At 43.1% G+C, this 24157-nt stretch overlaps 2 protein-coding genes across 2 annotated transcripts; both read right to left on the reverse strand.

The window, feature by feature from the left end:
• Positions 1 to 2044: 2044 nt before the first annotated feature.
• sirt6 (sirtuin 6) lies at positions 2045 to 12805 on the reverse strand. The gene is made up of 8 exons (XM_064993166.1): positions 12596 to 12805; positions 12011 to 12138; positions 10719 to 10901; positions 9717 to 9776; positions 8449 to 8544; positions 8213 to 8293; positions 5347 to 5470; positions 2045 to 4511 (listed from the first exon to the last, which is right to left on the reverse strand). Exons 1-8 carry the CDS (start codon positions 12659 to 12661, stop codon positions 4098 to 4100), a joined length of 1152 nt encoding a protein of 383 aa, XP_064849238.1. The 5' UTR covers positions 12662 to 12805; the 3' UTR covers positions 2045 to 4097.
• A 6541-nt stretch (positions 12806 to 19346) lies between these two features.
• On the reverse strand, positions 19347 to 23641 carry LOC135558935 (ubiquitin-conjugating enzyme E2 R1). The gene is made up of 5 exons (XM_064993167.1): positions 22925 to 23641; positions 22460 to 22546; positions 21980 to 22077; positions 21184 to 21318; positions 19347 to 21091 (listed from the first exon to the last, which is right to left on the reverse strand). The coding sequence occupies exons 1-5, from the start codon at positions 23108 to 23110 to the stop codon at positions 20884 to 20886; spliced, it is 714 nt and encodes a 237-aa protein (XP_064849239.1). The 5' UTR covers positions 23111 to 23641; the 3' UTR covers positions 19347 to 20883.
• Positions 23642 to 24157: the final 516 nt, after the last annotated feature.

Consider the following 24157-nt stretch of genomic DNA (forward strand, 5'->3'; position numbering starts at 1 on the left):
CCGATGTCACAGGAAGGCCATAAAGATCATCAAGGACAACAACCACCCGAGCCATTGCCTGTTCACCCCGCTATCATCCAGAAAGCGAGGTCAGTACAGGTGCATCAAAGCAGGGACCGAGAGACTGAAAAACAGCTTCTATCTCATGGCACGTACAATCTTTACCACAGCCATTGACTTCGTAATGGCTTTGGACTGTCGCCCGTCACGTGCGGTACCAGTTATGGCAGCCTCAGCTTCATTGATCTGGACTATGGGGACGACGTCGCAATCCTGGCCAAGATCTTGGACATCATACACCTTGCCCTTGAGATCATGAATAAGGAGAGCCAGCCACTCAGCCTCTGATCAGCTGCGACAAAACTAAGATCCTATCCTTCAGTGACTTCGAACCCCCTCCAACCAGCCCTGTTGTGGACACCCACCAGGTCTGCGTTGTTCCTAAGTTCTGCTACCTTGGAAGCAAATTAACAACTGACTGCAAGAGCAAAGCTGACATCCACCTACGAATTCTGCCAGGCAGCCTCAACCATGGCCAGTCCAAACATCCTCTGGAAACAACAAAACCCTCACCTGGACCCTCACACGTTGTCTAGACGCCTTTGACTCCAAGTGCCTACGCCGCATATAGGGCATCACATGTCACGACCACATCCCAAACTCTATGACTAACCCCGTCTCCTCCCTGGTCAGATCGTTCCGACACTGACTGTTCAGATCAAACCAACCTCTGGAGCTTGCCCTTATCCTCAAAGAGCCATCCACCAACTGGCCACACCCAAGAGGAAGACGGATAGCCAGATGGTCCGATCAGTCGGAGGAAAACCTACAAAGCCTCGGACCTGGCCCAGAATAAGATGGCGTGGAGATCCATTTGTCAAGGCGCTAAGCTCCAAAGAGCAAGCGAAGATGATGAGTGAGTACTTTGGGAGTGTCTACTGGCAAGATGTCTTCAAGGTGTGTGAGTGAACACTGTTCAACCATAGCATTCTTAATAGATGATTGCTTTGGAACTGCCAGAATGGTATATTACGAAGCAAGCTAGATCTACTCAGGCTTTTATAAAGCTAGCCAGCTTCAGTTAGCTTCACATTCCAGCTCAGGCTTCATCCATACGACGGTGGATATTGCTTGTCCCCCAGATGCTAACTCTAGCAGGCTTGTAACTGTGCGTGCATGTTGCGCATGGCTAGTCGAACTCTTCATTGAGACAATGCTGAAACAGAAATCCATGGGTCAGTGTCACATTCTAATTTTTGCTGAAATCAACATGAAAGAAAAATTCTTGCAAATTCAGCAGACTATGGTGTGAAATAGACTAGAAGTGCCGTTTTAATTTTATTACGTATCGTTAATGCCATCTTTGATGTGGCTTTGTTGTGCTTCAATGCACAATCACCTTCTTCCCCACCTGCCAATAAAATTATTTTGATAAAGTCATACAAGTTGTACTGTGCGTAAACTTTCAAATGCATCCTGTCATGACTTAATGTGACAGCTATTTTAACTACTTATTAATAAAACATTTGATTAATAAAATAGTAATTTTACTCAAATGAAGGGGATGATGCAATCTTTGCGAGGGAGGGAATCTGATTTCATTGATACTCAACTAGCGGCTCAGTCATTTCATTCAGGGAAAGTGGATTTGGCCTTGAAGTAGCCTGCCCTGTAGTAGGTTAGTTCTGAAGGATTCGTTGCCATAGAAATGTACCTCGCTAAAAGGTGAGCCACTTTCATATGACCGGTTATCTCAAGTTGAACTCCGTTGACCAAAGCTACCTCGCCAACTCTTCAAAATCTGCTTCGTAGTATAGGGCTCTGGTGTCTCTAGTCCCTAACAAACCTAGACACTTCCCCTGAATATGATCAGGTCAGATGGGTGTAAGCAGTGTCCCCTCACACAAACGGAGCACATGCATTTTTTACAAGGGCCCTGGGTTTGCCGAGCAGAACACTTGAGCTAAATGGACCAACCAGAAACCATACAGAAAAACTAGGACATCACTCACACAAACACGTCTCTCAGATAGACACACACAGCGACAATCAAGTGTTTATTACAAAACATCTGTAAAAAAAAAGGTACAGAAATAAACAATGTTGCAACAAACTACATCATTCTTTCTAAATAAAAGTTCAAGAGAAAGTCAACTAGGACAGATGGCTTGACAGTGACAAGCAGCAGAATATACAATAACAAAAAAAACTTCCTGTCATAGTATTCCCATGACAGGAAGGAGTTACTGAGTTGCGAGGCGAAACAATTCTAGAATGGCTGTACAAAATTAGACTGCATTAGAAATCCCAGTGTAATGCCCATCACTAAACGAAGTGTCCGTACTCCAAATAAACAGTAAAGTGTCTAACAAAACACAGATGTGATCATGTATGCTAGCACTATGGCAAAATCACTTACTTTTTACCATTTCACACCACCTGCCTTCAATTTACACCCGTTAGCCCCCTCTGCAAGACACCATGTCGTAGTGCTCTACTCCAGAGTTCTAAACGGGTGCTTGACCCATACCTCACTCAGCTGTTTGAAATGTAAAATATTATATGCCATTTAGCAGAGGCTTTTATCCAACGTGACTTACAGTCATGCATGCATACATTTTAAGTATGGGTGATTGTGTGGTGTTGGGTGGCCTTGCTCTGGCACTTCTAGTGTACATGTCTTCATGGTCAGATTACTATTATATTCAAGGCTCTTCTTTCCCTTCTCTATATCTGTATTGCTGAGAAATGTTCACTAGAGAGCCGCACTCCTGCTGGTTCTCCCTGTTACTTAATCAAGCCTTCCCTATGTTCTGTCAGAGGTATACAGTAACAGTCAAACGCTTGTACAATAATAGTGAAGACATCAAAACTATGGAATAACACACATGGAATCATGTAGTAACCAAAATTGTTAAGGACATATTTTTGATTATTCAAGGTAGCCACCCTTTACCTTTGACAGCTTTGCACAATCTTGGCATTCTCTCAACCAGCCTCATGAGGAAGGCACTTGGAATGCATTTCAATTAACAGGTGTGCCTTCTTAAAAGTTAATTTGTTGAATTTCTTTCCTTCTTAATTTGTTTGAGCCAATCTGTTGTGTTGGGCTAGAATACAGAAGATGGTCTTTTACCAAATAGGACTAAGTTCATATTATGGCAAGAACAGTTCAAATAAGCAAAGAGAAACGACAGTACATAATTACTTTAAGACATAAAGATCAGTCAATCCGGAAAATGTCGAACTTTGAAAGTTTCTTCAAATGCAGTCACAAAAACCATGAAGCACTATGTTGAAACTGGCTCTCATGAGGAAGTTACCTCTGCTGCAGAGAATAAGTTCATTAGAGTTACCAGCCTCACAAATTGCAGCACAAATAAATGCTTCACAGAGTTCTAGTAACAGACACATCTCAATGTCAACTGTTCAGAGGAATCAGGCATTCATGGTCGAATTGCTGCAAAGAAACCAATACTAAAGGACACCAATAAGAAGAGACTTGCTTGGGCTAAGAAACACAAGCAATGGACATTAGACCAGTGGAAATCTGTCCTTTGGTCTGATGAGTCAAAATTTGATATTTTTGCACTTAGTGGGACTTTCATTTGTTTTTCAACAGGACAATGACCCAACACACCTCCAGGCTGTGTATGGGCTATTTGACCAAGAAAGAGAGTGATGGAGTGCTGCATTAGATGGCCTGGCCTCCTCAATCACCCAACTTCAAGACTATTGGAGAATCATTCCAAGCTGGTTGAGAGAATGCCAAGAGTGTGCAAAATTGTCAAGGCAAAGGGTGAAATATTTTTATTTGTTTAAAACTTTTTTGGTTACTACATGACTCCATATGTGTTATTTCATATACGTATTCACTACTATTCTACAATGTAGGAAATAACAAGAAAAACCCTTGAATGAGTAGGTGTCCAAACGTTGGACTGGTACTGTACATTCTCACTTACACAGACCTTTCTGCATTGGTCCCAGGCAGCATTGTTCTAGGTCAGTGTGTATAAGAACTGATTATGGGACAATACTAAGACACTACTAGCTTATTCTTCACTCTGTTAGGCTCTTGGGGGCTGTCTGAACTGTCAGAGGGAGAGGGTTGGGGAGTTGGCCCCCTCGTTCTGGTCTCCACCTCTGGACAGGTCCTGGTCCTGTGTTTGGACCGGGATAGGGTTAGAGTCAGTACAGCCCTGCAGGTCTTTCTCATGCTCTTCTGTTGTTTGTTCCGCCCTCTCTTTCTTTACTGCAATCTTCTCTTCATCCTCCTCTTCCTTCTTTGGTTCTCCTAGTCTTTTCCTACCCTCCCTTTTAGCCTCTTTCTTCACACCCTTCTTTACTTCCTTCTTTATAGCAATGGCAGGAAGTGGTTTCTGGTCAGGGGTGGAGCTCTCGCAGACGGTGGGCCCGTCCCACTTTGGAATGTCCAATCCCAGCAGCTCCATCAACTGGCTCATGACCTCGTCCACATAACCGTTGATACGCAGGTGCGCGTGTTTGTCCTGCCAGACAGAAACAAACATGAGCTTGAGACCTCGACCAGTAACAACCTACTACCTACCACGTCAGTGTTTGCAAAACACAAACGACAGAAGGGCCAGGATAGGAGTATATACTTACCATGTGATGTAACCTGATCCAAAAAACGGCAGGCCCTCAAATGAGAACCGTCAGCTGCGAAAATTTTACTTGTCCACCTTTAAGGGCGAAACCACCCAGACAAGTGCAGGACTACACATCAAGACGCTACTGCATCTTACTTATGCCTTTGTATTCCTTACGGAATATAGGCCATCATTGAATTGCCTCTTAACTTTCTATAGGTTCTGCAGTAGGATTAGCTGAGAGAATGTGTTGAGTCATTAATCAAGTATGATCTCACTGAACACATTGGCTGAATTATTCATGCAGCTGGGTTTCTATTTTTAGCTCGAACCTTCTGTGGAACACCAGACCTTAAAATTACACGGTTCTATGTGACAATAGGAAACTTCTGAAGATAACAGGCTGTAAACATCCGAGAGCTAGCTGATTTGAACTGTGCAAACAATCATTTGTGGAAATCGGCCGATATTGTGTTCATGTTCGCAACTCATGTTTAATAGGATACAGCGTGATTGAGTTAATTACACGTAAGTTGAGGTTTGTGTGCGTGTCCGCTTAGTGGTGCACAGATTGTTGTGTGTGTGTGTATCAAATCGTTTTATTTGTCACATACATGTTTAGCAGATGTTATTGCAGGTGTAGCGAAATGCTTGTATATGTGAGTGTGTGGGTTACTCATGTGTTTTTTAAGTTGGGGTTTGTATGTGTGTGCGTGTGGTTTGCGAGACTCACATGTTTGGTGGGCTGAAGGTTGACGATGACCACCTTGCCCCCCTTGCGTTTGGTGAAGAGGGGCAGGTCTCCGCTGGGCTTGATCTGCAGAGAGGTACCCAGGGTCAGCGCCAGGTCGGCCCGTCTAGACAGAGAAACACCACAAAACTACATTATCCATAATCATTACCTACAAACAACCAGGTCCACCACCATAGAACCTGCTATATACAGTGCATTCGGAAATTATTCAGACCCCTTGACTTTTTCCACATTTTGTAAATTTACATCCTTATTCTAAAATTAATTAAAACAGCTTTTTCTTCCCCAGTCTACACACAAACCCCATAATTACAAAGCAAAAACTGGTTAAATTGTTGTTGTAAATTTATAAATACAAATATCACATTTACATAAGTATTCAGACCCTTTACTCAGTACTTTGTTTTAGTATCTTTTGCAGCCATTACAGCCTCAAGTCCTCTTTGGCACACCTGTATTTGGGGAAATTTTCCTATTCTTCTATTTAGATCCTCTCAAGTTCGGTCAGGTTGGATGGGGAGTGTCACTGCACAGCTATTTTTAGGTGTCTCCAGAGATGTTCGATCAGGTTCAAGTCCAGGCACTGATTGGGCCACTCAGGGACATTGAGACTTTCAGGCCAAATAGTTCAATCTTGGTTTCGTCAGACCAGAGAATCTTGTTCCTCATGGTCTGAGAGTCCTTTAGGTGCCTTTTGGAAAACTCCATGCTGGCTGTCATGTGCCTTTTTACTGAGGAGTGGCTTTCATCGGGCCACTCTACCATACAATACCTGATTGGTGGAGTGTTGCAGAGACGGTGGTCCTTCTGAAAGGTTCTCCCATCTCCACAGAGGAAATCTGGAGCTCTGTCAGTGACCATCAGGTCCTTGGTCACCTCCCAGACCAAGGCTCTTCTCCCCCGATTGCTCTGTTTGGCCGGGTGGCCAGCATTAGAAAGCGTCTTCGTGGTTCCAAACTTCTTCCATTTAGGAATGACGGAGGCCACTGTGTTCTTAGGGACCTTCAATGCTGCAGCCATTTTTTGGTACCTTTCCCCAGATCTGTGCCTCGACACAATCCTGTCTCGGAGCTCTACGGACAATTCCTTCAACCTCATTGCTGGTTGTTGCTCTGACATGCACTGTCGACTGTAGGACCTTATCTAGACAGGTGTGTGCCTTTCCAAATCATGTCCAATCAATTGAATTTACCACAGGTGGACTCCAATCACGTTGTAGAAACAGCTCAAGGATGATCAATGGAAAGGATGCACCTGATATCAATTGAGCCTCATAGCAAAGAGCCCAAATACACATCTAAATAAGGTATTTCTGTTTTCATCAATTTGCAAAAATGTCTAAAACCTGTTTTCACTTTGTCATTATGGGGTATTGTGTGTAGATTGATGAGGAAAATGTTTTATTTAATCAATTTTAGAACAAGGCTTTAACGTTACAAAATGTGGAAAAAGTCAAGGGGCCTGAATACTTTCTGAATGCACTGAACACTGTGTTAAGTTGTTTTAATGTCACATGTACAAGTAAAGTGAACTACTGTTCGTGCAAGCTCTAATCCCAACAACGCAGTATCAATAATGCAGTAATACTAAAAATAACACAAGGCAGAACAAAAACACACAAAGGGACTAAGAACACACCCCCGTGTTGAGGGTCAGCATGGCGGAGGTGATGTTGCCTACCCTCACCACCAGTCCATTATCCAGTTGCAGAGGGAGGAGGTGTTCAGACCCAGGCACTGTTCCCACAAAAAGATGTCGGCACTGAGCAAATTTCAGGTCTGCTGACTGCAAACTCGAATGTTGTGAAGATTCTGTGTAACTTCCTGCGCACGTTCACTGTGGACACTGAGGCTGTACCCGCTTTAAGTTACCATTTTATCAGTGGCCAAGTAGGCTACTGTGGCTATTTGATCATAATGTAGGCCTACCAGAGTGACCTACCTTCAAAAACAACGGAGAAAATGCATCCCATAACATTTTAACACGGAAATAGCTGTTTTATCATTCAGCCTTGTTAGGTTCTAAATGAACCAAGTAAAAACTCACGGACGATTATTAAAGCTCAAACCAAGTTGATTCACCCAATGGGTCAGACAGCTGAACAGACAAAGACATAGTCCCACAAGCACAAGTATATATATTATATACTCTAGGTGAAGTCTCATCCTTCCCTCTAAACATTACAGCTTTATTGCTAGGCAGGAAGTTAAGTGATGTGGGTAATAAGCTGTTCCTTCTCCCTTACGGTGACCTAACCTCGGCCCCCATTCTTCACAAATCCACAGCTCCCCACCCTTATCAGTGACCGCAACCATGTGATTTCCTTTACTCAGTACATTCCAAGCCCCTGGCTCAAATCCAACCTTACTTGACTCCACCATATGCATTGCTCCTACAGATAACCATTCACTTCTGATGTAACAACCAGACTGTTGGCCTTCTCCTTTCCATAGGATACCTGATGTCTAACAATATACCCTCTGCCTATTTGCTACTTAGCCTTCCTCAAAAGCTAGGTCAGGGCCAACAAGGATCTGTGACAGACAATTGTTCTAATCTAAATCACTTCAGTCTAATTATGTAAGTGCAATGTGTGTGCGCGCGCATAATTGTAGATTTAATGAAGAGGAGAAAGGTCATCCACTAAAGGGGATTACGTTGGGAATTAGTTGACCCAGAAATGGAGCGGTGGTTTGCACATCAATAGATAGAGGCATACACAAGACTGTGCCGCCATATAACAGGGTTACCTTACATTCTGACCTACAGGGCCAACAGAAATACACTTACTTATTTAAGGAGGTGCTCTGCTTTTGTTCTCTGTCTGTCTATCTTTTTCTCTTACCTGCTAGCTTCTTCGGCTCTGTTGAGGTCTTTTTCAGGCAGAGCTTCCTCCCAGTCCAGTATGGTACTGATGAGCTTCCCCCTGTGTGAACACACACACACTTTAGGGTAATTTCTTAGCAGACACCTGGCTATGTACTGATACAGCGTGATGATCTGATATCTTATTAGTGTATTTCCCTGAAATACCAAGATGGTGAAGCTGGATGAGTAATCCCCAGTGTGTGCTTGTGTTACCTGCAGGACCTGAGTCCTCTTCCCCGGACCTCCTCACAGTATTTTCCAGTGGGTTTCAGCCCCATCACACCAATCACCTTTTCCCGCACATACTGCCTGAAAAACCACACATCCGTCAGAACCTGTGATGCCTTTCACATTGACTTACTGGTGAAGAACCTTCGGTGAGGCAGTGACATATAATTCAGTATTAGAACTCTGATGGACAGTGCCACTTTACATGTGACAGCTATCAACACAGATCAGCGAACAAACACATTTCAAAGAGTTTAAAGAGCGTGTGAGGTGGCTGATGTATATACTTTGCTGTTGTCATGCCCGTGTAGGGCAGTACAGATGGTGGCTGAAGGCTAGATAAGTGATTCCTATTAGTATGTTGCTGGAATGGATTTCCCCTGCTTACAAGCCAGCCTCCCTTGCCCAAGTTGCCTCATGTTGTTAACATATGGAAAGTGAGAAGTCTGTCTATTCTTGTTTATTTTTGTGGAATTGACAGGTGAAGTAGGGAAACAGTGTTGGCAGATTTAGATTAGAATTTAGATTAGAATTAGCATCAATGCCTCCCGAGTGGGGCAGCGGATCTAAGGCACTGCTTCGCAGTGCTAGAGGCATCATTACAGACCAGGGTTCGATCCCAGGCTGTGCCGCAGCCGGCTGCGCCCGGGAGACCCATGAGGCAGCACACAATTGACCCAGCGTTGTCCGGGTTAGGGGAGGGTTTGGCCGGCTGGGATATCCTTGTCTCATCACACTCTAGCGACTTTTTGTGGTGGCCCGGGCGCCTGCAAGCTGACTTCGGTCGCCATCTGTACGTTGTTTCCTCCGACACATTGGTGCGGCTGGCTTCCGGGTTAAGCGAGCAGTGCTGTCAAGAAGCAGTGCGGCTTGGCGGGGTCATGTTTTGGCGGACACATGGCGCTCTATCTTCACCTTTCCCTAAGTCCGTACGGGGGTTGCAGCAATGGTACAAGACTAACTACCAATTGGATATCAAGAAATTGGGAAGAAAAAAAGCGGTCACAATAAGATTTAGCATCAGTGCAGGGTTAATCAATCTGGCTTTTATATGACGTGTGTATGTGTGACAAAGAGAGTGGGTTCAGTATGAATTAACCAGTTGAGGGCACACAAAATAACAATTTTTGTTCAAGATGGGCTGAACTGTGTTTCGCTATGCTTTCATCCTAATGTGAAGCGCATAACATTTCTATTCTTTTGAATTCGTCGTGTGTGACATCTTTCAGGAAGAGTGGTTTGAACAGACGTACTTGCCACACTTCCCACACTCCTCCACGAACATGTTCCCATGCAACTCAGAGAGCAGATTTCTGAATCAGAGAGAGAAAGAGAGACTGCTTATTTCACATAAGTATGTAGTGAAAAACAATTTATATGAATGTAAATGAGTGTTGAAGCAACGCACATTGGCTCCCCGGACTATCTGTATTGTGTCCCACCACCCCTACCCACCAACCCCTCTTTTACGCTCCTGCTACTCTCTGTTTTTATCATCTATGTGTGACTTTAACTATACCTACGTATTGCATCAATTAGCCCGACTAACCGGTGCCTGTACATAGCCTCGCTACTGTTACAACCTTGCTACTGTATATAGCCTCGCTACTGTTACAACCTTGCTACTGTACATAGCCTCGCTACTGTTACAACCTTGCTACTGTATATAGCCTCGCTACTGTTATTTTCACTGTTGTTTTTATTTCTTTACTTATCTATTGTTCACCTAATACCTATTTTTTACTTACAAATTGCAATGTTGGTTAGGGCCTGTAAGTAAGCATTTCACTCTAAGGTCTACACCTGCTGTATTCGGCACACATGACAAATAAACTTTGATTTGAACAGAGTACTTTAGTTTTGCATTTCCTTCCCAACTGAATACCATATAGATTGGAATAATGGTATTCTCCTGTTAATGTATTGAATCATATTGATTTCACTCTCTAGCTGTAGCCGTTCCAATTCTATGAAATCCTATTCACAAGAGAGACCAGGGCTTATTCAAAGAGTCTTTAGAATAGGAGTCATGATCTAGAATCAGGTCCCTCCTGTCCATAGAATCTTATTATTTATGATCTAAAAGACAAAACTGATCCTAGATCTGCATTTATTCTCTGAGACACTTGATAAATACGGGTCCTGGTCAGAGAATGATTGTAGTGTTTCATTAGGATAGTTTAGCAGGTTTCATATTTTATTTAACAATGAAAAACCCATTGAGATACAGAGTCTATTTTGCAAAGGAGTGTTACCTGGGGAAGCCGGAGCGGACGTGGATGCCGTCCACATTCTGGCTGATGAGGTATTTGAGGTAGCTGGCTCTCTGCAGCCCCAGCAGGGCCATGTGAGTGAGGCTGGGCCGAGCTTCCTCGAATGTGGTGTCAAAGTGGGGAGACTCGCCCCTCTCCTCCATTGTCCACACTCCTTTGGGACCCCTGAGAGAGGGAGACAACATAGAAGTGTGAGAGGTGTGTACAAACACACACACACTCACATCTAAGGTTATGACAGGGCAACATACAAGACAGACTGTCAAGCAATCTTTCCACATCTCTGTAGTAAGGGCTGCCGGGCTTCAAAAGGCAAGAGATGCATTTCTATGCAAGAGGAAGAGCGAGACATACTGAGAATACAGAATGAAGGCCATAGCATTCCCCTCTCTCCCATTCTCTTTTAACTGACACAGCCCCCGCTCTCTCACCTCTCATTGTGTGACTTATCGTCTGCTCAGACCAGATCAAAGCTACTCAGCCATTTGGTAAGACAGTCATTAGGCTAGAGGAGTACGTCAGCCAGGTATTATGTACTTATCTTTTAGAGAAAAGGGCCGCTGGACATGAAGAGCAATGAAAGTCTGCAAACTGGCTTTAGGGGGGAAAGTGTCCTTTTTATGCCTTTGTTTTTCAGTAATAGACCATTAATTAAATTCAAGGACAAACAGACAGGCAGGCAGACAAACCAGAATGACAGAAGGCTGATTAATTAAATATGAATGTAAAGTCCTCAAGTCCTTTTCCGCACAGCAGCAATGGAGAAAAGGGAAAACCCGTGAAGACACAAGCAGAGACCGAGAGAATAAGAATTACATTGTAATGACAAGTAATGTAAAAAAAAAAACGTTGGAAAGTTGGTGTGAAAGTCACCAAACATCACAGAGATCCAGCCAACACTACGGTACAATCATTGCTCTGGTAATAGAGCTAGCCTATACTGCCCCCCTCTGCTGATACCACAGTACTGCAGCCAAATAAGAGGCTGGTGTTGACTCACATTTCCTGTATTCTTACTTGAATCGTTTAAAATGCATCATTCATTATTCAATTTCTTGAGTGAGAAAAAGACACTGATCCAATTCAAATAGGTTCATTGAACATGGCGAGCCTTTACTAATAATATATTTCTAAACTGGCCAAATCCTCTGTGTCAGTTCAGCATAGCCATGAACCAAGCATTTTACAACCAAGGAGAGGTGGAGGAGAGTGTGCTTCTTTAGCCTATGGCGATGCGCTCTGAGTGGTTGAGCGGTACAGGGTAATGAGCTTACCTGAAGTCAGGTATGCCTGAAGAGGTGCTGATGCCTGCCCCAGAGTGGACCACCAGGTACTGGGACTCCCTAATCAGCTGGGCCAGAGCCTCCACCTTCCCCTTTAACTCTTCTTTACTGTCAAACGACTGGGAGAGAGTAGGGATGGGGAGATAACGGGGGCAGAGATGAGGGGAAAGTGAAGGGAGGATGAAGATGAGAGGACCGGACGGGGTGGGAAGAGTAAGAAAGAAGGGAGAGAGTGTAGAGGGTAGTGTTGGGTTAGGACAGGTTTGACTCATCTATTTCAGTGGGGTGCCCGGTGCAGTGTGTGGAGAACATGGCAAAACGTGCCAAAAGGACTATGGCACCAGCAACAAAAACGTAATGAAGGGGAAACACTACACTGGCGTTCATGTTAGCTTTCGTGTGTAACCGAGATATAATAGTATTAGCTAGCTAGTTTTGAACTACCTGTATATTGGCAGTATTGGATATTGTGCTGCGGTAGTAGGTACACTTCTGGCTAGACTAGAGGGAATCCTCGAAAAGCTTTGTAGCTACTAATAACTTAGCTAGCTAGCTAACACCTGCCTGTGTGTTTACCTCGGGGAGCCCGCAAACACCTTTGTCCGCATATGTAGACAGTCCAGCGGCGTAGTTTACAGACATTACTGCAGCTCCTCAACAAAAACTCAGAAATATACCTCAATGCTCTCGTAAATATTATCGTTCAACGCAATGAGCTTTTGTTTCTTTCTGAAAACCAGCCCACTTGCTCGTTGTTGAGACCCCGCTTGGTGACGTCATCTATAAGGGACGATTCTACTTAAAATGACTGATGAGTTATTTGGCTTGGCTGTCGTGCAGATAGAACAATGAGACAGAAAATTCCCCGGATGTATAAATGTGAAGCATCCGGTTGGCGTTTCCACTCACTACCAAATATGGTGATGAGAGGAAGCCAAGTGGCTGCGCGGTAGGCATTCTTCGAGTATTTCCGGTACTTCCAGGCGGGCAATTTTGAAACGAGTAGGACTTCAGCTACCGAGTTCAAGCAAAATTAACGAATGGGACATCCGACTTAGTGAATGAGTTGTTGGTGTGTGAGAAGTTTGGAAGTCTGACAGCCGAAATGGCGGCGAGTAGTAAGGAACGAAATGGAGAAAAGGTTCCAGTTGTGCTTGAATGTTAACAATATGGGTGTCAGTTCTGATTATATGGAGCAGGAGGATGAGGGTCAAGGACTGGAATGGTCTGTAGTGGAAAGACATATGAAGAAGAGAGATAATGATACTGAAAGCAGTGTAGCCTCTAGTAAAGAAACCATAAAGAGGGCCAAGGTAGGAAGCAATAGTAATAATGTGTTGGAGTGGAAAGTGGTGATGGTGTTTGATGAGAGCACAGGGCCTCATTTACACCCGATCTGACTAACCAATGCTGTTGAGAAAGAGACATGTGAAGTCAAATTAGCCCGGTTCATTGGAAATGGTAGATTGTTAATATTTTGAGGTAGCTAGGATCAGCAAGGGGAGATTCTGCAAATGGAAAAGCGTAATGGGAAGAAGAATAAAAGCCATGTCCCTGGTGCCTATGCTAGGTTGAGGGGAGTCATCACTGGGGTCCCAATATCTATGTCCATATATGATATTAAAGAAAATGTGTAGGGAGGCAGAGTGATTGAGGCCAAAAGTTGATCAATAGGAAAGAGGGTCAAAGAAGTGAAAGCTTATCAGTGATACTGAGGTTTGAGAAGGTTTTGCCTGGAAAAGTTCCTTAGTTTCAATGTCAGAGAATTTGTCCCATCTCCATTGCAATGTTTTAAATGCCAAACCTACATGTACATACTACCTCAATATGCCTGACGAACAGGTGTCTGTATATAGCCTTGCTACTCTTTTTTCAAACGTCTTTCTACTGTTGTTTTATTTCTTTACTTACCTACACACACACACACACATACCTTTTTTTTGGCACCATTGGTTAGAGCCTGTAAGTAAGCATTTCACTGTAAGGTTTACACCTGTTGTATTCGGCGCACGTGACAAATAAACTTTGATTTGATTTTGATTTGAAACAATGGGACATGTACAGTGCATTAGGAAAGTATTCAGACCCCTTGACTTTTTCTACATTTTGTTACGTTACAGCCTTATTCTAAAATCTTAATCAATCTACACACAATACCCCATATTGACAAAGTGAAAACTGGTTTTTAGATATTTTTGCAAATGTTTTACCTTATTACATAAGTATTCAGACCCTTTGCTTTGAGACTCAAAATTGAGCGAAGGTGCATCCTGTTTCTATTGATCATCCTTGAGATGTTTCTACAATTTGATTGAAGTCTACCTGTAGTAAATTGAATTGATTGGACATTATTTGGAAAGGCACACACCTGTCTATATAAGGTCCCACAAGACCAAGCTATGAGGTTGAAGGAATTGTCTGTAGAGCTCTGAGACAGGATTTTGTCGAGGCACAGATCTGGGGAAGGGTACCAAAAATGTCTGCAGCATTGAAAGTCCCCAAGAACACAGCGGCCTCCATCATTCTTAAATGGAAGAAGTTTGGAACCACCAAGACTTCCTAGAGCTGTCCACCTGGCCAAATTGAGCATTCGGGTCAGGGAGGTGACCAAGAACCCAATAGTCACTCTAACAGAGCTCCAGAATTCTTCTGTGGAGATGGGAGATCCTTTCAGAAGGACAACCATCTCTGCAGCACTCCACCAATCAGACCTTTATGGTAGAGTGGCCAGACGGAAGCCACTCCTCAGTAAAAAGCACATTACAGCCTGCTTGGAGTTTGCCAAAAGGCACCTAAAGGACTCTCAGAGAATGAGAAACAAGATTCTCTGGTCTGGTGAAAACAAGATTGAACTATTTGGCCTGAATGCCAAGCGTCACGTCTGGAGGAAACCTGGCACCATCCCTACCTTGACGCATGGTGGTGGCAGCATCATGCTGTGGGGATGTTTTTCAGCAGCAGGGACTGGGGGGCTAGTCAGGATCAAGGGAGAGATGAACGGAGCAAAGTACAGAGAGATCCTTGATGAAAACCTGCTCTTTCTGGACCTCAGACTGGGGAAACAGTTCACCGTCCAACAGGACAACGACCCTAAGCACACAGCCAAGACAACGCAGGAGTGGCTTCGGGACAAGTCCCTGAACGTCCCTGAGTGGCCCAGCCAGAGCCCAGACTTGAACCCAATCGAACATCTCTGGAGACACCTGAGAATAGCTGTGCAGTAATGCTCCCCATTCAACCTGGCAGAGCTTGAGAGGATCTGCAGAGAAGAATGGGAGAAACTCCCCAAATACAGGTGTGCCAAGCTTGTAGCGTCATACCCAAGAAGGCTGTAATTGCTGCCAAAGGTCCTTCAACAAAGTACAGAGTAAAGGGTCTGAATACTTATGTAAATGTGATATTTCCATTTGATATTTTTAATACATTTGCAAAATTTTTGCTTTGTCATTATGGGTATTGTGTGCAGTTTGATGAGGGGAAAAATGTAACAAAATTTGGAAAAAGTCAAGATATTTAGTGTAAAGAAAAGATGTGCCAAGTGTGGAGGGGAACATGATTACGGTGAATGCGTGAGCAATGTGAAGGTCAAGTGTTGTAATTGTGGGGGAGAACATACTGCAGAATTTGGTGGATGGAAGGTGCAGAGAGAGACTCAGAGTTATAGAATCATTCATGATGTATCATATGCAGAGGCTTTAAGACAGATTGTTGGAACTACAGTGCGGAATGATAGAGCTTCCATGGCTGCTCCTGTACTAAGAAATAATTTCGGGGCTGTTGCTTCTGGTCCTGGCATGGTTTCAAGACAAGAAATGTTACGCTCATGAATGTGCTGTGTCAAAGGACACTTTAATAGTGAATAAAGTAAATTTCATAGCTTTCATTGGTAAGGTTATCAACACGACTTGGGTTGTGGAAAGCAGAAATGCCAGGTTGAAGGTTATTGTGGATACGGCAAAATAGTTATTGGGGGTAACAGATGTTACTGTTTAAATGGTTTTAGACATGCTGAATAATCCTAAGGGTGGATTGTTTCAGCATGATATAGATGATAGATAACTAATTTTCTCATCAATGAAACATTTGATCTCAATACAGTTCTCTGAAATATTGAAGTGCAAGGGCGAATTGAGTTATTGCACAGGCGCACTTCATAGAGTAGTTCGCTTAACGGAAATATGCAATACATGCTACACTTGGCTCTGCCCACCTCCTTGCTTGTTCTGCACACTATAATTCATTTGCGCCCATTGAAAACAAGAGGCTGTGGTCTATCTTGGGTTAGTTATAAAAATCTTTGGCTGTAGTTTCTACTTTCACAGTTCATATTTCCCTTACTTTGGCTTTAGTATATAAACTTATGATGGTATAAAGTTCAGCCATTTTGGTCAGGGAGTTGGTCAACCATGGTTTGCCAGTGATGTGATAAGATATTTACACTGAAGAAAAATGGAACATGCAATTATTTCAAAGATTTTACTGAGTTACAGATCATAAGGAAATCAGTAAATTGAAATACATTGATTAGGCCCTAATCTATGGATTTCACGACTTGGAATACAGATATTGATTATTGGTCACAGATACCTTTACAAAAAAAGGCAGGGGGGTGGATCAGAAAACCAGTCAGTATCTAGTGTAACATCCATTTGCCTCATGCAGCACGACACATCTATTTCGTATAGAGTTGATCAGGCCATTGATTGTGGCTTGTGGAATGTTGTCCCACTCCTCTTCAACGGCTTTGCGAAGTTGCTGGATATTAGCAGGAACTGGAACACGCTGACTTACATGTCGATCCAGAGCATCCCAAACGTGCTCAATGGGTCACATGTCTGGTGAGTATGCAGGCCATGGAAAAGTGAGCGGAGGTCGGGTTGTCTTCTGAGAATTCGTAGTCGAGTGAGTAAACACCCACTGACATCCGATCTATTGGCCAACATGCAATCATTGGAAAATAAAATGGATGACCTACGATCAAGATTATACAACCAACGTGATATTAAAAACTGTAATATCTTATGTTTCACCGAGTCGTGGCCGAACGACGACACAGATAATATAGAGCTGGGGGGATTTTCCATGCACAGGCAGGACAGAGAAGCTACTTCTGGTAAGACTAGGGGCGAGGTATTGCTCGCCTGAGTTAGAGTACCTTATGATAAGCTGTAGACCACACTATCTACCAAGAGAGTTTATCTATATTATTCGAAGCCATCTATTTACCACCACAAACCAATGCTGGCACTAAGACAGCACTCAACCAAACAAGAAAATTCTCATCCAGAAGTTGCGCTCCTAGTGGCCGGAGACTTTAATGCAGGCAAACTTAAATCCGTTTGACCTCATTTCTACCAACATGTGTAACCAGAGGGAAAAAATGTCTAGACCACCTTAACCTCACACACAGAGATGCTTACAAAGCTCTCCCTCGCTCTCCATTTGGCAAATCTGACCATAATTATATCCTCCTGATTCCTGCTTCCAAGCAAAAACTAAAGCAGAAAGTACCAGTGACTCGCTCAATGCGAAAGTAGTCAGATGACGCTGATGCTACGCTACAGGACTGTTTTGCTGGCATAGACTGGAATATGTTCTGGGATTCATCAACTGGCATTGAGGAGTATACTACCTCGGTCATCGGCTTCATCAATAAGTGCATTGATGACATCGTCCCCACAGTGACCGTACGTACATATCCCAAGCAGCCGCGAGCTGCCCAATGACACAAGTCTACCAGACAAGCAAAATGCCTTTTATGCTCGCTTCGAGGCAAGCAACACTGAAGCATGCATGAGAGCACCAGCTGTTCTGGATGACTGTGTGATAATGCTCTCAGTAGCTGATGTGAGCAAGACCTTTAAACAGGTCAATATTCACAAAGCCGCGGGGTCAGATGGATTACCATGTACTCAAAGCAACTGGCAAGTGTCTTCACTGACATTTTCAACCTCCCTGAAATACCTACATGTTTCAAGCAGACTCCCATAGTGTATTCAGCGCATGTTTTTTTATTTTTTAAATTTTACCTTTATTTTACTAAGTCAGTTAAGAACAAATTCTTATTTTCAATGACGGCCTAGGAACAGTGGGTTAACTGCCTGTTCAGGGGCAGAACGACAGATTTGTACCCTGTCAGCTTGGGGATTCGAACTTGCAACCTTTCGCTTACTAGTCCAACGCTCTAACCACAAAGGCTACCCTGCCGCCGTGACAAATAAAATTTGATTTGGAAGAACTGGGACATTTTCAGCTTCCAGGAATTGTGTACAAATTCTTGCGATATGGGGCCGTGCATTATCATGTTGAAACATGATGTGATGGCGGCAGATGAATGGCACGACAATGGGCCTCAGGATCTCGTCAGGGTATCTCTGTGTATTCAAATTGCGATCGATAAAATGCAATTGTGTTCAATGTCCGTAGCTTATGCCTGCCAATACCATAACCCCACCGCCACCATTGGGCACTCTGTTCACAACATTGACATCAGTAAACTGCTCGCCCACACGACACCATCTGCCCGGTACAGTTGAAACCAGAATTCATCCGTGAAGAGAACACTTGTCCAGTGTGCCAGTGGCCATCGAAGGTGAGCATTTGCCCACTGAAGTCAATTACGACTCCAAACTGCAGTCAGGTCAAAACCTTGGTGAGGACGACGAGCACGCAGATGAGCTTCCCTGCAACGGTTTCTGAGTTTGTGCAGAAATTCTTCAGTTGTGCAAACATGGGTGATCTGGCAGGTGAACAAGTCGAATGTGGAGGTCCTGTGCTGATGTGAAAAAAATATAAAAGCAACATGTTAAGTGCCGGTCCCATGGTTCTTGAGCTGAAATAAAAGATCCCAGAAATGTTCCATACGGAGCAAAATATTGTTTAGGAGTATTTCTGTAATAAAGCCCTTTTGTGGGGAAAAAAAACATTCTAATTGACTGCACCCCTGCCCAGTTGTGAAATCCATAGATTAGGGCCTAATTTATTTCAATTGACTGATTTCCTTATTTGAACTGTAACACAAAATATTTTAAATTGTTGCAAGTTGGATTCATATTTTTGTTCAGTATGTGAGAATATTTTTGGTTGACAAATCTTTACATAATTTCTGATATCACCTTTTATTTTCTCGCTGACCAATATGGCTGCCATTATCAACCCTTTCTGGAACTTTTGAGTTTGACAATTACTTCTGTAGGCTGTCTATGGTTGATGTACTATCGACAGCACACACACCATTGTTACACTACAATCAACTTTTGCATTGTTGTAAAAACAATTGTGATGTATACTGCCCATTTCAATTGGGTGTAGGAGGAAGAAACTACAATTTGTTTTCCGATAATGATCTTTATTTGTTCAGTTTTAAATAGGCAAAAAATAAAATACATGTAAATAAAATGAAAAGGTGATCGTCCATATGTGCATATCAGTAAGTGTACATGTTACTGTAAACCATATCTGAAGCCACCAGGTAGGATAAACTAGATCACGTTACCATCTTAAAATAAATGTTTTCCTCATTCTTAAATATCCGGAGGAAGTTAAATTAAGCCAAATTAGAATAAAATGCAACATCCAATATTGCTGACACACACACACACACACCTGTTTGGAGATTCATGATAGCACCCCCCAGCAGCACACACAAAATAAATAAGCAAAAACAAAAGTGGCTGCCATTTTCGTTCCCAATTCCCACTGCTTGCTGACTGATACAACATATTGAAGAGATACAATCTTCCTACAGAAACCCACCAACATCGACCCCAGGACATTTGAAAGCATTCTCTAACAAAGACTACAGGCATAATTCTCAATGAAAAGAGAATAAAAACTGCAAACGTAGCTAATTATGAAGCTGCTAAACCCATACAGCTAACTTTTTTTTCTCTCCATACAGTTGGGCTCCACTAGTTGAGATCTCTGGCTCCATCCTGCTTCGCAGAGAACCTTGGTGAGCAAAGGGTCTCTGAGGAGATTCTGTCCAAACGCAGGAGAACTGGTTGCCGCAGCATCGTTGGGCGCTTTAGAAGCACCCACTCCACTTTCAAATGACAGCCGTAACTGAGGTGGTGTTCTCTAAGCCAGCAAAACGCTGTTAAAATGTTCAAACTGGGGTTGGGCCACAGCTCAAGCTCAACCTGGGGACCCCCAGACAAAAGTCATTAGCGTTTCCATGATCACACTTTTTTTTCTAAATTCACTCAAACCAGTATGGCGACAAGAGCAACGGTCCATCTAAGAGAAAATTTAACGTGTCCAAGATGTCTGACATGCAGAAACACCCATGTTGCAAAATGTATCGTACGTTTTCCCTCGCACAAAAATTTAAGGGCGGTGAGAACACAGAACCTCATCTTGGAGATTAATAAGTTCTGCTGTGTCAGTCACACAGATACCATGACAGGTGGAGAAGTCTTCAGTCACCTGTTCAGTCAATGAAGTCTATTAGGTGAGGGAACTAGAGGCGGCAAGTTGAAGGGAAACTTAACAAGTGAGAGATCTAACTTATGGGCCTGATTTACCAAGTGTTTTCACCAGTGCAATGTTGACACCTGTTTGTTTTTTTAACAGGTAGTCAAACAAGGACAAAGGGTAGCATGTCATTTTTTGCTTTATGTTAGTCAAACCTTTCAGAAAACAACAGGTGCAGCCTTTCCACTGGTAGAAAACTGAGCACATCAGGCCCAGCCTAAGTGTTCTTGGATTCTGAGAAGAAACGGAGGAGGAGAACCACTTGCCATCTGTGGATAGAAAAAGTGAGAGGTTTAAAATATGTGAAGTAGTCCTTTCAGAACTGTCTCTCCTATGGGAGAAGTCAGGGAGCGCATGCGTCAGCCATCCAGGTTCACATTTAGGACGCGTCACGACTCCTCTGTCCCAGAGTCATCTTCATCGTAGCAGCAGTCGTCTTCATCCTCCAGATCCTCATCGTCATAGTAATCGTCATAGAAGAGGTCAGAGCCCTCGTCAGGTGGTGGGGCGCGAGTGCGGACACAGTATTCGGCCAGTGTGGTGGGAACCTTCACCCCGTCGCGTTCCGCCTCAGCCTTAGTGGCCAACACCTGCTTCCTGAGAGACAGTGAGATAGAGAGGGTGAATAAGTGTGTGTGTGCTGTACTCTCGGTCCTTGCTACACTCTTGTCCTTTGTGTGTGTACCTACCGAATGATCTCTGCGTACTCTCTGTCCTTGCCCTTGCTGTCTCTCCACTTACGGTACATGACAGAGGCATCCACATTGGCCGGGGAGAAGGTGTTGGGCTCGTTCAGCAGAGAGATGACACTTAGAAGGATGGTCCTACAGGAGCCACACAGAGGGTTTGATGTCAGAAAGAAGCACCAAGCAGTTCCTATCGAGGTAAGCTGGTTGACTCATTGATCCTGCTTTGTGGGATACAGGCTAGGATATTTATGCCTGTCGATGTTGATATAAACCTAAAATGTTGCTGGTAAAAATAAGACCTACAACTTCTTAAATTAGAACTGACAAACATGACTTATAGTATTCCACTTAACTGGGTCAGACAGAAAATAAACAAAGTGTAACAGGGTTTCTGTGCAGTCTTGGAGAGGTTCCACTGAAGCCAGATAGACATGTGTCATGTGATCTGAGTATGAGTGGTGACACAGCACAATGGGAGAGAGCGGGGCATTTTTTTTTTTACCTTTATTTATTTATAAATAAAGAGGAGAGGGACAGAGAAAGAAGGGATGAAAAGGGAGCATGATAGAAGGGAGAGTGATATAGTAAGCAGAGGGAGAGCAGGGGTGTATTAATTCTATGGATTCTGTTGGAAAACATTTCCTAAACGGAAGCAAACCAAATGAAACAGGGAGGGACCAAGCTGAATTTGTCAACTGTTTGGTAATGGGAGAAGGTCATAGAGGAAAAATGAAGCAGAAGGAAAAGGTACAGAGAGAAGGGGATGTGGGGTTAGAGAACATGCTGAGATGTGTACCTAACATTCTGGGTAGGGTTCCACCTCTCAGAGGGCAGCTCTCCACTCTGAGGGTCATCAACTGGAGGGTGCAGAATGGATATACACACGTCCCCATTCTAACACAGGGAAGAGGCTAAAATTAATACACAGACAGGTTCATGTTCACAAATTGCAGGTGTGACTAGGATTAGACCACAAAAAGATGGAGAGAAATGTAGATTAACACCACAAAATGTCTGAAAATGAATTACATGGAGTAATTAATTGGCACAGCGGTCTAAGGCACTGCATCTCAATGCAAGATGTGTGCGTCACTGTAGTCCCTGGTTCGAATCTAGGCTGAATCACATTCAGCTGTGATTGAGAGTACCATACAGCTGCCGTTGTCCGGGTTTGGCTGTCATTGTAAATAAGAATTTGTTCTTAACTGACTTGCCTAGTTTAATAAAAGGTTACACAATGTATTTTTCTAGAAATTAAATTTTTATCTCTTCTTACCTCATAGATGTTGGGGTGCCACATCTTGGTGAGGAAACGGAAAGCAGGTGGTGAATAGGGGTAGTCAATGGGGAATTTGATGCGAGCCTGTGGGACACAGGGAGAGAAGCAAATATGTCAGCAACATGTCTTAACATGCGTCTCTGGGGCCTAAACTACCTAACCGGATTCAATTGTAATCCTGATGTCGCAACCCCGTGCTGAGTAGACCAAACTAGAGAGCAACAACAGCGTGACCCAGAAACAAGTTTGACACTAAACAGTACTGCTTGTCACTGCAGGCTGCATCAATAGAATGCAGATGCGATATTACGTTTTTCACGGGCCTATTATTAACGGAAGCCAACAATGTAGTTATCCATTAGTAATGGTGGCTAGCTAGCAAACAAAATAAATTAGGAAAATAGCATTTGTGTATGTAACATATTTGCAAAACAAGCTGACATACCTACGCGTCGAACTTACCTTGAAATACCCTCCTTCATAGTGAGTGTTAGGAGGTCCAAAAATGGCCACTTCCCAATTGTATAAATCTGCCTCGTCCACCAATGTTATTCTGAAGCCCTCGACTGGCTCCTCTTGAAGGCTCTTCATTTCTAACATTAATGCTTTCTGTGAGCTTGCTACGTGAGTAGGACCATGTTGCGCCATGGTAAAATAGCAAACTAGCGAATCTAGTTAACCTCGTTGTTTACTCGAACACACGTAACAACCTAGCTAGCCACCTGATTCTGCAAAAAAAAAAAAAACCTTTTCTTTGTTGCGATTTTGCGATGCGGACAAATGCTAGTTAGCTAACTTTTATTTTGCTTCAGGTGGATGGATTTGTTGTGAAACCGCGCAATGTTTTATCTGGCTAATTATCTTTATAAAATAGCTGAATTTAGAAAAACTCATACTAAAAATAAATGTTTTGGTATTTCAGTAGTTAGGCTCACCGACCAAGCTGACTGCCGTGGAGATAGCTAGTAGTTAGCATAAGGCGCTAGCTATTGATCAAATGAATATTTTAAAAAGCGGTTACTTTGCTACTGATAGTTATACTAAAATAATTAGTTTTGGACCAGCCAAAGTCTGTACAACATTAATAATTATTCACCGAATATATTTTTCAACTGCGAACGTCTGTGTCCCTGCTGGCTAGCAATGTGAGGAGTGAAAGCAGTCTCCTCTCCTCTCAAAACGTTCAATAAGATTGCAGTGCCGTCTGGGAAATGAAGTTCCAATGAAACATGGAACTTAAGCTTCTCATATCAGCATTGCAAAAATTGCCAAAAGGATTCATGATATACATTTTATTCACCATGTTTATTGTACAAGTACTCCAATTAATTGTGTATAGCAATGTATTTACAACTATTTCATTATTTTCGAGGTTTTAAAAACTACACTCACTGCATTTCTGGAAAACAGTCCAATTGTGTGACGTTACAACAACACGAATGTTGTTTGTTTTGATGTGAATGCTTGCTTGGCATTTTCGATGTCAATTTGTGTGTAAACTGAAATATTTCTATACAAAATACATATAGATGGGATGTAGTGTGCGGATTTCATTGTTCATGATAAAATACTTGAGAAAAGCGCAGTTGTATTTCACCATCCCCCATTCTGCTCCAAACCAAACGACCAATCAGTTTATAATATGACGCGTACAAACTGCGTCAGGGCTCAATGCAAGTCCCAGTGGTAGGCTTT

The sequence above is a fragment of the Oncorhynchus masou genome, chromosome 17 (assembly GCF_036934945.1).
Source record: "Oncorhynchus masou masou isolate Uvic2021 chromosome 17, UVic_Omas_1.1, whole genome shotgun sequence".
Lineage (NCBI taxonomy): Eukaryota > Metazoa > Chordata > Actinopteri > Salmoniformes > Salmonidae > Oncorhynchus > Oncorhynchus masou.

Excerpts from the sequence above, each read along its gene's own strand:
- sirt6 (XM_064993166.1), bottom strand. The coding sequence starts at position 12,661 with ATGTCTGTAAACTACGCCGCTGGACTGTCTACATATGCGGACAAAGGT. Across the intron at positions 10,902-12,010 it reads TCAGGCATACCTGACTTCAG|GGGTCCCAAAGGAGTGTGGA; the intron begins GTAAGCTCATTA and ends TCCCTCTCTCAG. Across the intron at positions 8,294-8,448 it reads AGAGGACTCAGGTCCTGCAG|GGGGAAGCTCATCAGTACCA; the intron begins GTAACACAAGCA and ends GTGTTCACACAG.
- LOC135558935 (XM_064993167.1), bottom strand. The coding sequence starts at position 23,110 with ATGGCGCAACATGGTCCTACTCACGTAGCAAGCTCACAGAAAGCATTA. Across the intron at positions 22,547-22,924 it reads ATGAAGGAGGGTATTTCAAG|GCTCGCATCAAATTCCCCAT; the intron begins GTAAGTTCGACG and ends TGTGTCCCACAG. Across the intron at positions 21,319-21,979 it reads AACCCTACCCAGAATGTTAG|GACCATCCTTCTAAGTGTCA; the intron begins GTACACATCTCA and ends TGGCTCCTGTAG.